General features: G+C 39.0%; 2 protein-coding genes across 2 annotated transcripts; both read left to right on the forward strand.

Moving 5' to 3' along the window:
• Positions 1–2,224: 2,224 nt before the first annotated feature.
• On the forward strand, positions 2,225–9,466 carry LOC6039872. The gene is made up of 2 exons (XM_001849321.2): positions 2,225–2,298; positions 7,731–9,466. Exon 2 carries the CDS (start codon positions 7,731–7,733, stop codon positions 8,832–8,834), a length of 1,104 nt encoding a protein of 367 aa, XP_001849373.2. The 5' UTR covers positions 2,225–2,298; the 3' UTR covers positions 8,835–9,466.
• Positions 9,467–13,198: 3,732 nt separating this feature from the next.
• Positions 13,199–13,781, forward strand: LOC6039870. Its single transcript, XM_038264021.1, has 2 exons — positions 13,199–13,283; positions 13,346–13,781. The coding sequence occupies exon 2, from the start codon at positions 13,373–13,375 to the stop codon at positions 13,733–13,735; it is 363 nt and encodes a 120-aa protein (XP_038119949.1). The 5' UTR covers positions 13,199–13,283; positions 13,346–13,372; the 3' UTR covers positions 13,736–13,781.
• The last annotated feature ends 4,038 nt before the right edge of the window (positions 13,782–17,819 follow it).

Raw genomic sequence — 17,819 nt, forward strand, 5'->3', positions numbered from 1 at the left:
TTTATAAATATCAAAATTCAAAAAAATGGTTTTTCCCATACAAATTTATATGGAAAATTGAATCGCTTTGCGCAAAGTGAGGACTAAACCAATCATGCCCAAACTTTGGGGAGTTGTTTAGGACCCCAAAAGGAACTGGAAAAGTGCTGTGCTGGAAAATCGATTTTGATATTACACCCTATTGGACATAGGCTTTTTGGTCCCGATACATTCAAAACAGTATTTTAACTTTTCATACGACCATTTCATATGTCAGGCTAGATTTTTGAAACTAACTAACAACCTTTTATTTGCGTCCAAAACAGGTAAAATTGGTTGTAATGACGCGGAGTTATGATTTTTTGAATAATGATTTTTTTTGCTTAAATCGACGAAAATTGCCATTTTTTAGGCCACCCTTACACGGCTTTGGTCACTCTAATGGCCAAACACAAAAAAAAATACGTGTCTAATTATTTTCTTCGAATCATGCTGTTTTCTTGGGGAATTTATGCATGGTATTGTCGGTAGCTCTCAAATGTTTATGGATATTTGTATAAAGATATCAAAATGGTCAACGATCCACCTATGTTGTTGGAGCCTTCCTCACTCATTACCAACAATGGGTGATTTGATGAGGTTGGACAAAAATTTCATCTATTTTTTAGATCCGGAATAAAAATGTACATAAATATCACTTAAGTTGCCATATGATTTGGACTCGTTGAAATTTTTTTCGATAACCTAACCAACGATGGGTCGGATGGTGGATCCGGACATAGTTTACATACGTTGAAGTGAGATCCGGCTTCCAAAAAGTACATAAATGACTCTTAAGTGGTCATATCTCGAGACAGGGTTGTCAGATCTTCAATGTTTTGGACTCATTGGAAAGGTATTTTGATTACCTATCCAACGATGGGTTAGATAATGGATCCGGACAAAGTTTTTATGCATATAAGTGAGATCCGGATATATGTGAAAACACATTTTTATATATAACTTTTGAACTGCTTATCAAAACTTCAAACAATTCAATAGCGATGTATGAGACCCTAAACCAAGTCGAATGCAACCGGTTGGATCAAAATCGGTTCAGCCAATGCTGAGAAAACTTGGCAAGAATTTCGGACACATACACACATACACACACACACACACACACAGACATTTGTTCAGTTTTCGATTCTGAGTCGATAGGTATACATGAATATAGGTCTACGAGCTGTTTTTTTCAAACGATCATTTTTTGAGCAGGATTATAGCCTTACCTCACTGAGGAAGGACAAATAAATCACACCTCACACCTAAATTACCAAGCTCGATATAAGGGGGAATTTATATGGAAAGTCCCCCTATCTCTCGAGCTTGGGTGTCCAGGTGTTAATAGGCCAATGTTGAAGTCTTACCAAACATTCTATCCTGCTCGTTTTTAGTGTAGACATTAACTGAGTTGAGTAGGATAGACTGATTGTATACATGTCGTCTTTGGTCCATTTAAATTGCTTTGATTGAAAAAAGAAAAAAAAATCTCATGGAAACCATCACCACGTCTTCTAATCAATGTCAAAATCAGCATGAATATTCTCGGGATGATGATGTTCGAGGCTAGTGCGGAGTGGGAAAACCACCTAAGATGTCATAAATCTTGTCCATCCAGCAAGTCTACCAGGGTTCGTGTGTGCAATTCCATGTGAACCATCATCCGCTGTAGGTGGGATGCTGGAGCTAAGATGAAATGTTTTATTGCTTTCTTTTGGAACCCATGCGCAGAAGGCCTACGAGAGATAACCCTTTAAAAGGTCTGGAAAAGGGGTTAGCAAAATAGGCAGCAACAACAACTGGTTCCAGAAGTTGTTGTTGTTGTTGATGGGATGGTTGATGCAACATTCTTCCTATGTGCAGTTTTTTCTCTTTTTCCATCTCTTCTTCAAGTTTTGTATTTTGTTTTGGTCTCAACCCGTTGCATTTCTTCGTTCGCTTTTCCACCGTTCGGCACAGCAGTGTTTACGACCTACCGTAACACTGCAAAACTTGAGCAGTTGTTGTTCTATACCCGCGTAATAGAGTTGCCCAAGAGTGCAAGAGTGGGATGGCACGATGCGATGCGCCTCGTCTTTTTTTTGCGGAGGTGGCTCACGCAGGACCTGATAGCTAGACGGGTCCGGTCCGGCTAGAACGCGGGCTGGTTGAGCTAGCAGGAAAGGCTTATAAAGGGCTTGGCCGGCGTAGCTACTTCCAGTCAGTGTCGGATAGACTCCGGATCTAGTCGCGCGGTGGAATTTTAAAAGTGGAACGCTGAGAAAGAGTGCTAACAAGGTAAGTGAGTGGAGATAGTTGAAGCAAATAGATTGCACGAAAAGTTGGTGAAAATGTGTGAAATTTATCAAGGATTTTCTTAAAATTGATACTTTTCCTTGGCCGCTTTGCATGAATAATAAGCAGATAAATTGCATTAAATGTAGCAGCGTCTTACACAATATTTGCAAAATAATTAATCGGAACTACGCAACAACACCGCAAAAAGTTTTTCTCTCGATTTTTTTTTTCTTTTGAGCTTTGAAAGTTTGAAAATTACTTTCAAAACAACTGTATTGGTTAATAATGTATGTTACAACATTTTTTCATGATAGTGATGTCCAATTTCATCACATCGTTACAATGATTTTTAAAAGACCTTCAAAACAACAAACCGAGCCACGTACCCCAGCGGTAACGCTTCCGCCTCGTAAGCGGTAGATCGGGGTTCAAATCCCGGCTCGGACCAATACAACTGGTGATCTTTTCTCTTCTGGAATCGATTGCTTAGTAAAGGGAAGGTATTGTATCGTCACAAACTGGACCTTATCACGACACCTTAGGGAGGCAACCTATGGAATGTTAACATTAACCTTAACATGTTAACATTAAGTTGAGAATGAAACTGCCACTGAATCCGCTTTGTAAATGCCGGCCCCGATACTCTTCAAGCGTGTTCCCCTCAGGAACTGGGAAAGATTTACTTTTTTTTTCAAAACAAACCATTAACATTGAATTGAAACCGGATCTTTGAAAATCTGATGAAAATAGGGTCCACATTCATCATTCGTTCCGTTTTTTCCGATATTGCAGGGATGCTGAATAAAAATTTATATTTTGATTCATTTCTCTTCAGGGTAAATTTTGTTTTGTTAAGGGGTTACATACATGTAAATCGTCAAAAATGTCAGAGATTGGTATGAGCACATATTTAAACTTTTTTTAAAATCTTCTTGCAGGGAATTACCATATACATTTTTATTTATTAACTTAATAAATATGAAGACATTTGGATGTACCATTGACGAGATAGAGATATTTTAAGTTAGCAGTTTCAAAAAACGAGTGCCACGATATCTCAATACTGCTTTGACCAAATTGGCTCAAAATTTTGGTGAAGACTCGTTGAACCGGTCCTGTGTGCATGATGAAGACCGATTTTCAAAAACTTAATTAAGATAAAAATAATTTTATGCTTTTCATAACAAAAAATCGTCAGTTTTTGATTTTTTTAATTTTTTAAAAAGCAAAATTTCAAAATCGGGCTTCGTCATGCACACGGGATATATCTTGAGAGTCTTCACCCCAAATTTCAGCCAATCTCGAGATATCGTGGCACCCGTAAAACAACTTGGTGTTTAGAGAAAAACATTCACAAAGTTTGACAGTTCGCTTTGCGCATGGCAAAATTGTGAACTTAAATCGTCTTTTACTCAGTTCAGTCACGAAATATGTCCATGAAACTTTCAGGAGTGATTGAAAATCATCTTTTTAGTGAATTAAGTGAATTTTCTAAAATATGAAATTTTGTGATTTTGTTTGTATGTAACCCCTTAAATTAAATCAGTAACTTTTTTATGATTTCAGCTTTTAACATTAACAAATCAAAGTTCTGGAAATAGGCCCAACAAATAATTAAAAAATCGATCTTTCAAAAAGATAGGAAAAAATACTTATTTATTATGTTGCTTTGTCAATTTGACTTGGTCTTGTTTCCGATATTTTCTAAACCATCTGGAAATATCAATTTCATTCCTTTTAATCAAAACTGATTCCGTGGATTTGAAGTACCGTAAATCGAGTTGACTTTGATAGCCGGGGTTACTTGGATGGGTTTGCGATTTTTCCGCAAAATGAAGAGTACAATTAAAATACGTACGGAATGGTTTAGAACAGTGGTTCTCAACCTTTTTCGACCAATTCCACCCTAAGAACAATGTCAAAATCTGAATTCCTATCTTCAGTTTTTAATTTATTATCAATTCACAAAAATCATGATGATTTCATTTTTTTATTCATTGACAATTCAAAAAAATTATGATAACTTATGTGTAATGATTTAATTGTTCGTTACAATAAAGAATCTTTGGCAATAAAAGAATAAATTCTTAACAATTTGTTTTAGCAATTTTTCAAAATTTGGTTTTGTGGAATGGAATGCAAAACCTGATTTAAAATATAAAAAAGGGAATTATTTGAAATAAACTAAAGCCTTGCTCATGTTTGATCGATTGTCAATGGATTCTGTATCACAAACATTTTATACAGCTTATTTTTGAAAAATAGAACAAGAATATTCATGACCTGTTTATTTTTTTTAATAATAAGGAAATTAAACGAAATTATAAATTTTTATTTTGTGCCACTTAAATCTTAAATATTTTTAAAGAAGAAACCAAAGGAAGATAAAAAATATTTAAGAAAAATCACACATTTTACGAGAAATTCAAAAATCAAACTAAAAATATGTTTTAAGCAAATACGTTCAAAAACATAGAATTTATATTGCATCCTCATTTCCCCCAAGAATGACCAAATACCTCCCCAGGGGGGAAATCCTCACCGGTTGAGAAAAACTGGTTTAGGATAATACTAACCGTGGTAGAGGAGTGTTCAAAGTACCTCAAGAAGAACTTTTTATAAAGTTTTGATAAGTTTAAATAGCTTGTTAACTATAGTTAAGAAAATTTTTATGAAAGTCATTATTTTAAACTTCTTAAAGTGTTATCATTTTCTCAAGCATACGATTGAGAACATGATTTTGAATCGGGAAACGGAAGGCATTTTCGGATTCTTTGAATAATTTTCCACTAGGAGAAGGTTTAATAAGATTGTAAATAAGAAATAAATATGTGTTTCAAAAAAAAAAAAAATCTCCCAATTTATAGGCAATTTCAGTTGAACAAATTTCATGTAAAATGGGAAAACTTGTGATTCGTGCTTCGTATTCAGTATAAAATGCAATATAAATTGATAATTTTATAAACAAAACTAGCTTTAACAACATTCAGGCAAAGTTTCGACCTTGCCTGCTTATAAACTTTGTTAACTAAATATAAACATTGTTTTTTCTTCTTAAAAACTATATCAGCTACTTTAGTGATGGTACACTTAACGTACAAATGTAGTTTGAAAAACTAAAATATAATTTAAAGAAGAAAACTATGACTGTCATAGTCACCCCGAAATTTAAACTTAGAGATTTTAACTTAAATATTTTTTTAAACACTATTGATTTTTTTCCAAAATAGTGCATGGACTTTGTGTGGCCTACCCCAGTACATGTATTAACAATAATAATCTTGAGGAATACTTTACCTATTGGAAAATATTCCAAAAACAAATTAAAATCCAATCAAAGTCAATCCTATCGAAGTCACGGTATCTATTGTTTAGAATAAATTTGACAAATGAAAATTTATTTTACATGAAAACTCTGAAAAGTTGTGAGAAATATACTCTTTATCGGCCAATTTCTACGAGAATAGGTCCAAAGTGTGATAAAAATGAGTATATCTCGTATTTCAAGTCTTGTGTGCGAAATGCGGCATATTTTCCAAATTTTACGATATTTATTCCTTCTTTGACATGTAAAAAAAGTTGCGAAAGCACACGATTGAGTTTTAGGCTTTAAAACTTTGAAAACCCGGTCAAAACAGGTCTAAACCAAAATGGTCTTTAAAAAGAAGTCGAAGAATTCTGATTATTTATGATGAATTATCGCAAACCCATAATGTTTATTTATCAAAACTGTTCTTTTGCTCAACAAATTTCTAGAACATTGTTTCACTCCCAAAAGTAACGATTTAAAAATAAAAAAGCACATATTTTGAAAAAGAGATATTTTTTCTAAATTAAAATATTACCCACTGCAATCACGTTTATTTATGTATTTTCGATCAAAAAAAGCCTTAGTTTAAACATATTCTTAATCAAAGCTATTTTTTTTAAAAATAGGTGTTCAATGGAAATTGACATTTATTTGGCAGGTCCAGGGTTTGGTCCTATTTCCATATTTTTTTTTTAAACATGTGATGAAATATTGCTTGCTCACTTTTTATTTTTTTTTATATTTATTGGAGTAAATTTAGGTGCTCGATGAAATTACACGCCGTTCCCCTATTTTGTTTCCCTTTATTTCAGGAATTATTGAAAAATTTAGACGAGCTTTTCCCCCCAAATCAAACTTTCCAATCCTGGGCTTCCCGGCCACTAGTACGCATCCCGAAGCTTCGTGAAATTTTTCGAGGTCACAACTTTTATTCTCCCCGGCCGGTTTTTTTTTCCAATGGCTGATGCGCTGCCTCGGTGGTGGGCTTCATTATTGGCTCGGGTCCAGCGTTCGTACGGTTAGTAGCATTGCAGGCGCTTGGCTGCAGGGCCTTGATGCTGTTGCGTTGCTGCTTTTGGCCTTGCCAGGTTGGATTAAAAGTTTTCGACTTTGAACTTGGCTGGCATGGCTCCACGGTCACCGCTAGCCGCCGCCGGCAGCAGCAGCAGCACTACCACGGGTAGGGGACACGGAAAGTTATTTGATTAAAATTTAAGTAGAAGTAATCCTAGGTTTAAAAATCATAAAGTAAACTGAAGTTTTTAAGATATTCAATGAATTCAAATTGTCAAATCATTCAGTGTGAAACTTTCCGAGCAGTCAAACTTTTGCGGCGAAAATAAAAGCTCAGCACACACAAAAAAGTGGCGTGTTGTTTAAATCATTTCGTGCGTTGCTTCGGTCATCCGACGGTGGAAAACCCCGGGAATGGAATTTCAGCCCGAATGCAGACTACGGATGATGAAACCTGATGAGGTTTCGACGAATTTTAGCCAGCCGGCCAGTCGGCAGTGGCGTCCGGAAAGTTGACTGGCCCGGTGCCAATTTGCAGGATTTGGACAGTTGGGATGAGCTGGTGTGGCACAAAAGGAGACGACAGTTTGGACTAAAGTTAGAATGTTCATGATGAAAATGCTGTTGATGTGGCATTTATGATGATTGAATTTTTACTTTCAGATTTGATTTGTTGTGTTTGAATTTACTTGTTAACTTTTCAAGTTAGTATGATCATTGTGAATTTCAACAAAATTTGACATGATTTATTTCCTAAAGTTGAAATTTTTATGAAATAATGTCTGATTTGTGCTAAATACTCCTGATTTATGAGCAAAATATCACCAAAAGGTTAACGTTCTTTCCCCAAGCATCAAACCGCAAAGATCGCATTACCTTTCTTGTACACATTTCCAACTGGAGGTAGATTCTTGACCTTACTCATTACCAGCTGGCTGGTAAACTGGTTTCTCATCTGTTTTTGCGTTCCACTGCGTTGCATGATTTGCAGCAATGACTGGTTTCATCTGAACTGGAAAGATCAACGTTCTGTAGAACCCTTAGCTTATCACGTTTAACTTGGTTGGAATTTGCATTTAATTACTTTCCCTTCTCTTTTGCCGTTTAGATGGGAAGACTCGTGTCGATGACCTTGCTGCTAGCAGCTTTCGCCGGGAGCCAATCGGCCCCAACCACAACCACCTTTATCCAGCCGGCTCAGTACTACCTGTTGCAGCCCCAGCCGGCCACCGTCAAGATCCAGCCGCACCTGATCCAACCGATTCAGCACCTTAAGCTGGAGCCCAAGCAGCAGCAGCTGATCTACTACTACCCGTCGGTTCCGCTGGGCAGCCACATCCAGAACAAACCGGTCCAGCTGCTGCACCTAAAGGAGGAAGAGACGCCCTGGTGGCAGGGATTCATCAACTTCTTCCCCTCGACGGAGAAACCTGCCGAATCGGCTACGGAAGCTCCGGCCGCGCCCGCTGAAGAAGCAGCTCCTATGGAATCGTCATCCATGATGAAGAATCAGCAGATGTTCCTGGCCCCAGCCGACGCTGAGAATCTGCCACTCAAGGCAGCAGAAGCCAAGCGTCAACAGTACTACATCCTCAGCGGAAGTCCTCAGTTCTACGGAAACTTTGACGCCCTGCAGAATCCGCTGAACCCTATCTTCAGCCTGCAGCCCCTGCAAGCCATCCACGCCCGTGCCAACTCGGACATCCAAGCCGAAGACGGTCAGCTTCGATTCCAGCCCCAAATCGTCACTTCGAACGCCCCGATCGCTCCGGTTCCCGCTCTCGTCCCAGCCCAGCTGAAGAACGATCTGCTCGAGTCTCACCCGGACAAGGGCCAGACCATTGACCGAACCTGGGGTCGATCGCTGGACGATGAACAGCTTCCGGAGCAGCAGGATTTGCCCCAGCTTGCCGAGGGACGTTCCCAGTCGGATGAACCCAGCGAGCAGAACCTTCCCCAGCAGGTCGATACGGACGAGAACAAGGAGGACAAGGAGGAAGTCGGATCTGCCCGGCAGTCGGATGATCCGTCGGTCGCCGCCGTCAAGCCAACCGGAATCGCCCTGGCCGGACGTGGTGGACTGGCCGCTTCCGCACCTACCGGAACGGCTATCGCTGGTAAAAACGGACTTGCCCTGGCCAATCCGTCCGCCACCTCGGTCGCCGGTAACTTCTTCGGAGATGACGAAGACGAGGACAAGAAGACGGAGTAATTCCTCGCGCGACACCCGATCACGACCCTCGGAACGGACCAATTAGATGATTAGTTAAGGAAAAGGTTAGACATGAGCTGCGAAAATCTCAACGATGGTGCTGGTAGCAAAAGCTTATTGGACAAGGTTGCCTGTACTGAAAAGAGAGCAATGGGCAACCTTCCCATTACTAGAGTTTCTTAGAAATGAAGGATATTTTCGTATACGTAACGCAAACTTGGTCCTTTCAGGGGGTTGATTGCTCAATTGGTGGCAGTCCATCCCCAAAAGGTCCAGGTCGGACTGACGATCCCACCTCAAAGAGAGTGGAAGTTTATCACAAAAGGTGATTAGTTTTTCGTTTTGGATTCAAAATCTCTACTCGTGTAGTGCGCATTCGGTTGATTAGATGAAATTGTTAGAATTAATTTATCGGTTCACTATAGGTTAAGTTCATCACGCATCATTTATCATCATGTTTCCTGAATGTCATACCCAGTTTGAATCTTAAAAATTTCATCTACATTTTTAAAAGATTTATTGCACTGGGTATTATGTTCACTCTAACAATCATCATCCATTTCATCACACAAAAATGTGTTCAAAAAGACAAAAAAAAATTAAAAAAAAAAATATTTTAAATTGTGAAAGCATCTGCTGTTTGTTTCATTCCTTTGAAAAAATTAAAAAGAAATTCCCAATGTCGTCTGATGTAAAAGGTCAACAAGCATCTAGGTCAACGAAGCTTTCAAATGCCGATGTTTTTCACAAAAAATGCGCCTAACCTCAATAGCAAGCTGACAAGACGATTTCGTTGGTGATCAAGCTTTCTTGTTTTCAGATATCAAGTTGCCGCGTCCGTTCACTTTTGTTCCAATTTTCTAGAAAAAGGATATTATGCTCAAGAATGAAAGTACTACTCGGGCGTCAAGAGAAAGGAAGCGATGATTTATGTGAGAAATCTTTACTTCGCAATTGTGCTATCTTGCCACACTTTTGCCTTCTTCACTTCGTAACTTGACCTTGTAGACCCACCTTCACGTAAACATATCGACTCAGAATCAAATTCTGAGCAAATGACTGTGTGTGTGCGTGTGTGTGGTGAGATGTTTCAACCGATTTTGTCTGTTTTGGTCTCATTCAATCCGTAATGGGGTCCCATAATAAAATAAATATTTAGTTAAGTGCTTCAAAATTTATGCTAAAAAACGATTTTCACAAAATTTCGGAAGATTGTTAAATGGTGTTTTTGCCTTCCTCACCTTACTGAGAAAAGGCTATAAAATCACTCGGAAAATGAACTTTTTAATTAGACCTCCTAGACCTACCTTCACTTGTAAATATCGACTCAGAATCACTAGCTGAACAAATTTCTGTGTGTTTGGCTGTATGTAGACATATGTACCAAATCAATGTCACTGGAATATCTCGTCACAGGCTCAACCGACTTTGACCGGGATGGTTTAATCGAGAAGTCTTAACGTTCCCTAAGTTGCTATTAAAATTCATGCAGTTTTATCATGTATTTAAAAAGTTATGTTAAAAAAACTGTTTCATATGAAATTAAAATTATGGTAAAAAGGGCGTTTTTTATGAAACCCTAACATGTTATATCGTTTTAAAAAGCATATGAGAAGACCTTTTAGGTGGAGTAAGAATTTTCAAGTTCTGACTTACCTATCTTAAATTACAAGCAGTTTAAAACATGGTCTGAATTCACATAACCTCAACTGGTCGGGTCTGATCGCCACGAAAAAGCCGTGTAGAGGAATGCCATTTTCCTCAAAGTCCGTGCCTGTATAATCTTGACAAAAAGTCTGTATGTAGTCTGTTTTTCTACTCATCACTTATTTTTATTAGGGGAGATCCATAAACATGTGGACACTTTAGGGGGGTTGGAATCACTATAAATGAGAGGAAGGCACCATCCACCTAAAGGTGGATTAAGTAACGTTTTTTTTTTGTAAGAAATCCTGTCCTGTAGTAAATACAGTTTTCGAAAGGTATTTAAAAGGCCTTTCCAATGAGTCCAAAACATTGAAGATCTGGCAACTCTATCAAATGTAAGCACTTAGGTGTTATTTCTACACTTTTTTTAGGGTGGATCTCAGAAATTTTGATGATTACGTTGTCCGGATCTACCATGTGACCTATCGTTGAATGGGTAATCAAAAGACCTTTCCAAAGAGTCAAAAAGATGGAAAATATGACAACCTTATCTCAAGTTATAATCACAACCACCTAAAGGTGGATTAAGTAACGTTTTTTATGAATGTGCTTGATTGATTGGTTGATTTTTTATTTGACAAACCCGAGCAGGGGTAAATAACACGGGAATACCAAATTTTGGTATTACATGGGCAAATAACAGGGACCAAAATGTGCCCTTGGTTGCCCAGTAATAGATGGTAAAACACCATGAAATCATACCAAAATCTTGTATGTGTAAGGGCACAACAATACCAAGCCATGTTATTTCAAGGGTAAAATAATACCTCAAAATAAAACCATTTTAATACCAAGTTGAGGTCTTTTAGATTTTTGAACATTGCTTGAATACCAAAACTTGGTATTGCCATGGTTTTAATTTGAGGTATTCCCGCGCCCTTGGAAAATCATATTTTGGTATTTCTGTGGTCTTTCACATACATGATTTTGGTATGATTTTATGGTATTTAAACATCTTTTGATCGCTGGTATTTGCACAAGTAATACCAAAATTTGGTATTTTCATGCCATTTTTTAGTGCAGCAGTTGCAGTTAGTCAAAAATCGGAAATGATCCATATGCAACAGCCAAATCTACTCACCTGATGATTCCATGCTGTTCTTAGTGATATTCTTCACCACATCGAATACATTTGTCATTGATGAACGGCTTGTGCCTGAAGTTCTTGAAGCTTCTGAAAAATAACAAGATTGAAAATAGTGTTGTATTGTTAAAATGAAATTGCATTGAAATTTACCAAAATTCAATAATCTGTCGATTGACTCTTTTTTTCAAAGTAAAAGGTTATCCCGACTTAGAGAAATTTCAACGATTTTGAAAAAATTCTTAGTGGGAATATAAAAAAAATGAAAATGACCCAGGAAATTTAATGTGAAAAACCGACTTTTTACGAAATTTTGCTCAGCCTTCTTTTGCGTGGCAGGCCTAATTTGCGCCCACTTTACAGTGATCAAAAAGGTCTCAAATAGAAGCTAGAAGTGGGTTGACACCCTGTAGATGTGCCACCCTGTCTTGCAACCATGTCAAAATTTCTTGGAATAAGTAGCTTAACAACTTTTCCTAAGACACCAACGCTTTAAAAGGCCACCAGTAGAATAAAGGGCTCGGTTGACACCCTTTAGGTGTGTCACCTTGCATGTCAATAATTTTAAATAAAAGTCACATTCATATACAACATATACAACCGACATTTTACTTCCCCATTCGATAGAAGGCCAGGAGGATAAAGTGGGAACCCGCGCCCCATAGCAACTTGGGGATCGGCAGCCGAAGCCGTTAACCACCGCGCCACAAGGCCCACATGAAACTATATTATATACAATCATATTTTTGTCTGGTTTCGGTAAGAATCAGAACAATATTATAAGTTCATTGATTTCCTAATTCATAGCAATTTGGTACCCGAAAATTGACTGTAGTCGGTACATCCTTTATGTTTTTAAATTACTTTGCCTTCTCATCTTAATAAATACAGCAAGTATCACAACTAAACATTTTTATTTCCATTTTTTTCAAAACAAGCCAAATTCATTTACAAATGCTCATAGCGATGGTACTGGGCCTGGTGTCCCTTCAGGTGGTGTTCTGCCTCCCGGATGTACGCCTGCGAGGGTCCGAATCCGAACAGGTCAAAGTTGGAGTACACGTCGTTGACGACCTGGCCCATGTAGTCGTTGACGGACGCCAGCGGATAGGCGATGATCAGATTCGAGGCAGCCTGCGAGAGCCGATCCAGGGCCAGGTTGAACCGGACATCGTCGTACCACTGCGGTAGGTTCACCTCATCGCCGATAACCTCATGGCTACTTTCGTGACTATCGCCGTGTCCTGGAATATGATAAGCCACGGACGCTCGCAGCTTTGGGTTGGCACTTGCACTTGCCACAATGGCGACCAGCAGAACGGCTAGGTGGAACAGATTCATTTTGTTTTGTGGTCAAGAGGGAGATTCGCAGCAGATTCGTCCTCTTTCAGTTGAGAATGGTGACTAAATAAGCAATGATGGCCGGAGCTCTGGAAGTAAATTTGACGATGCTTTCTCCAAAATCGATAGGCCATCCCTTTCACTTTGAATTTTGGAAGTTAAAATACGACAACGATGCCGATTGGTCGACTCAAAAATTATGGTGGGGAGTGGCTCCGACAACCTTGGCCTTGTCCGATCCTCGAAAACGAACCTATCAAACCGCCTTGCTTCAATCCCAGAACTATCATTTAACATTGAGCTGTGAACAACACCGGGTAGGAGCAAGTTGGTCCAAAACTTTGCGTACTAATTTACTCACCTGCAAACTTTATTTCAGAAACCTCTTTCAGCATCGCCCCCCAAAATGACCACTTCACGATTCTGTCTGGCCGTTTGCCTTACCGTGGCCGTCGTTTTGGCCCTGGTGTCCGGCGCCCAAAGTGAGCCCAGCAAAGCCCTGCCAACGTTGAACGGCATCAAAGGGATGCGGGCGGCGTCCGACCTCGCGGACAACCCGGCGACCCGGCTGGCGGCGGCCATTGCAGCAGCCAAGGCCGCCAAGGATCCGGCAGCCCTGATGAACGTCCTGTACCTCTGCGCCAACGTGCTGTCCGTGTTGATCTACAACCCGCCCAACTATCTGCTCTTCGATCAGCTGGATTCGTTCTTCTACATTAGCGAGCTGCTGCCCCAGGAGTACCAACTGAACTATGTCAAACGGATGTAAGCGATGAATAAAATGTAGAAAAAAGATGTTGATGAAATGGCTACAACTTTTGTTCTTTTTTAAGATGCGTTTAATGAAAGAAAATTCCTATAGTTTATCAAATATTAATATAACAATACGTTTCTGTCATGAAAAAGCAACATTTTGTTTGACATTAATTTTATTGTAAGAATGTTACAATACAAGTCTTTGATGTTGAAATTCGTCGTACCGTATATTGGAGTAACATTGAGTGATTCAAATAGCAGCAATCATGGGCCCAAGATCTGAAATAAGCTTGAACCTGACGCCTTATCATTCAAAATACCGTCATCAGGGGTGTCATTGGGTCATACGAATTACAGCATTTTTGTATGACCCAATCTCACCCTCTAGACCCAATGTCACCCGTGATGACGGTGCTTATCACCTATAAGCAGTAAGTACGGCGGGCGCTGGAAAATTTATCAACTCCAGGCAATCAATGGCACTCCAATTTACGGTAAGAAAAAATAAACAACAATACGAAAATATAAACAGAAATTTTAACAGCACGGAAAAAATCAATTATCAAAATCGTGAATTAAATTCACGACTGCGTGAACCACGAAGGAGTATATTCACGTTTATAGTGCGAATGCACCATACTCATGAATAAATTCTTTCATGGTTCTTCACGATTACGAGAATTGTTTTTTTTTCTGTGAGATGGAACATAATAAAATAATAAATTGTATTAAAATTCAAATAATCCGAACAAATGTTCAAAAAAAAACACAAACAGTAAACATGCAAAAGATTTGAACATTTCACGAAATGCTTAGGAAGCTTACGAAAAATATAAATTATTAGAAAATATCTGAAGTTCTTTTGAAAAGGTCCAATAAACCAAATTTCCAGTTTTTGGCTTTTGGGTGTTTTTTAATACTCCTGACTCAAGGCGGTTTAAAAGAAAACCCAAAAATTGTCATCATCCCACTACAACTCTTCGATTTTATTTTTTCAGGTTAAACCTTCTAACACCCATTGTTGCACCAGTGCTATATAATAGAAATTTTTTGAACGAATTGAAGTAATTCTTCTTGCAAAAACCTATTTGAAATATTTATTGATACCAATTCAATTTTCATCTAATTTAATCATGGTAATCAAAAACGTAAACTATTCGTATTGTTTATTTTCATTATGCTAGGTCTATTTCCAGTTGCTTCAGAAACCAATATTTTCATAAATAAATCATGATATTAAATTTAGTTTCTCCATTTTCTAGAGCATTTTTTTAAAAAATGGATCCAAAAATATTGAGAAAACTTCCGCTTGAATTTCGGGAATTCCCGGGAAATTTATAAATTTCCCGGGAAACGGGAAATATTTTTTAACGGGAAATTTTTTAACGGTAAATTGGACGCTCTAGTAACGTAGAACACAGAACTGTTACAATAACAATAAATTGCACAGTCTTTTGTCAATTTCCCTCGAAACAAGCACATCTCTTTTATACTTAATCGAGTTTTAAGACTGTGCTAAATATTTAGATTGTGAATTCTCGGGGAATTGATGATTGATGCTGGTCATTATTTTGCTTGTAAAAAAGTGTATGCGTCAATATTTTTGAGTTTTTATTTTAATATTGTTTGTCATTCCAATCTTGCAAAAGAAAGTATTTGTGAATTAGATAATATTTCAACCTAAATTTATTTGGGAAATTTTGATTTTTGGGTCATATATAACCCATCAGGCTTCAAAGGGTTAACACCAAACTTGAACGAGTGATTTTAGAATTGAAGTACTTTTTCCCAGGAAATTATATTTGGTCATATTTGGGTAGTTTTTAAAGGTTTGTAATTGAAACAAAGTATTAATTTTTAAGTATTACAAGTTGACTGTGAAAATGAGAAAATGTGTGTGTATGTGTTTTTTCTGTTGATGATTGTGTATGTAGGGATGCGGTTATATGAAGTGAACATTTGCACTCGACTATCTCAGCGTTTGCATTCCCGCTTTGGCAGGGATGAGGGCATTCACTTAGGCTTGTGGTACCATAAGTCACAATTGAAGATTATAAAGTTCAGTAAAGTTCTTCAGTAAATTATGTTTATTAATATGTTTGACAATCTCCGTTTTTCAGTGAAATATTTATCATAAATAAGTGTAATCTTTCAAAGTTAATTTGTATACTTAGAAAAAATTACACTGTTCAAATATAGTTTTTAACCAAATTTACGTACTTTTCAAACTTTTCCGGAAAATTTCCACCAACTCTCCTCCCCTCGGACCCTCAAAATCCTCACTTTCACAGTTAAAAGGCAGCAATAGCATCACTCAGAACTCATTCAGGTTCGGTCGGTTGCGAGGTCCAATTCGTACGCTAAGTTTCGCTACACGTGCGTTCAAAGTAAAGGCAAGATGCAGTTCAAGATCATCAGGGGTGAATTCCAAGCGGTGTTGGTGTTGGTGGTGCTTTCGCTGGCCGTCGGTGACCTGGTGAAAGGTTCGTTTTTGGGACAACCTCGGCTGGTTCGAGCGCCGGACACGCCCAGCAAGTACCTTTCCCCGGCGCAGGCCCGCAAGTTGGAGGAATCCCTGGACGATCTGGCGGAGGTGAGCGTGGACGAAGACGACGTTGACTCGATTCTGGTGCCAAGGATACGGGGCGTTCGGCAGACCCCCGCGGTCGTAGAGGCGACCAACGAGGAAGGTGAAGCTGGGCAGGTTCCCTCGGGAGCCGAACAAGTTCGGGAACCACTACCACATAGCAACATCCATCGTCAGATTCCGAACCTTGTCAAAATGCTGTCGACACTGAACTTCACCGATGCCGACCTGCTGCAGTCGAACACCGTTCGAGCAGGGTTTGATCCAATCACCAGTTACAACGTGTTCCAGCCCATGTGGGATAGCTCGCTCAACAGTTTGCAGCAATTTGTCGATGCCAGTGCCGAGCTGGCTGCCCTATACAACGACATCCAAGTCCTGTCGGTAGAAAACGTCGGAATCATGAAGGACATGGTCGCGGGAACTCACACCAACTACGTCGGATATTACAACTGAATCCTTACACTCACAACTAACACTATTTCAGCCAATTAAAATCCAATTTTTCGCCATTTTCCTTGAACTTTCATTCATGCCGAAAACTCCTCCTCCCGAAAAACAGCCATTCGTGAAAGTCAATCGCCTTTCACCCAAAACTACCAAACTTCCAAATCGTTTATCTATTCTGGTCCAGCCCAGTTCAGTCAGGAGTTCCCATCTGACCATCAACGCGTCAACATGAAGCTTGTTCTGTCGTTCTTCGCCGTCCTGGCCATCGCCCTGGTTCCCCATGCCAAGGCCCAGTCCCAGACCTTCGTCGAGTCGATTGACATAAACTCGCCGGTGGCGTGGTACCCGGTGGCCGCGGACATCGTCGTCCGGTACTACACCCACGTGATCAACAATCTGATCAAGCAGTACCAGGTGGTCAAGTACCGACTCGAGCGCCAGAACGCCCTTCTCAAGCAGTTCCCGGCCTTCTACGGCAGCATCGGAGTGTTCTATGACGGTGATCATCTGAAGTCGATCCTGTCGCGGGATCCGGCCCAGAACGAACAGGTCGCCCGAAACCTCAACTTTACGCTGCCCCAGCCCAAGATGGCCATCGACATTGTGGACACCGTGAAGTCACTGATGAGCAATCTGAAACAGATGAAGAACTAAGGCGTGACAAAAATAAAGGTTTAGATATTGGTTGAAAGTTGAAGGCAGTTGTTTCAATATTTCTTAATTCAAAGTATCACATTTCTTTTCGTCCTGATGGATTTAAATTGTTTGACTACCAATCACATTGGGTACTCCATTAACAAATATTAAGGTGATATGGGACGTCAGTTCTTGGATAACTTCTGTTCAACTTGAAAAAAAAAAGTGAACTCGACAGATTGCTTGCTATCGACCTATTCAGTGCATGCAGGACTTCGATATTTATTGCATGCAGGACTTCGTAAGATACTGTTTTTTTTCTTGAAATTGCTTTCTAAAACTCGAATTGTAGTGTGTGTATTTTTGGGACGCAAGTTCTTATAAAAATCCTGTTCAACTGAAAACATATTCTGAACTCGACAGA

This window comes from Culex quinquefasciatus, chromosome 3 (genome assembly GCF_015732765.1).
Source record: "Culex quinquefasciatus strain JHB chromosome 3, VPISU_Cqui_1.0_pri_paternal, whole genome shotgun sequence".
Classification (NCBI taxonomy): domain Eukaryota; kingdom Metazoa; phylum Arthropoda; class Insecta; order Diptera; family Culicidae; genus Culex; species Culex quinquefasciatus.

Excerpts from the sequence above, each read along its gene's own strand:
- LOC6039872 (XM_001849321.2), top strand. The coding sequence starts at position 7,731 with ATGGGAAGACTCGTGTCGATGACCTTGCTGCTAGCAGCTTTCGCCGGG.
- LOC6039870 (XM_038264021.1), top strand. The coding sequence starts at position 13,373 with ATGACCACTTCACGATTCTGTCTGGCCGTTTGCCTTACCGTGGCCGTC.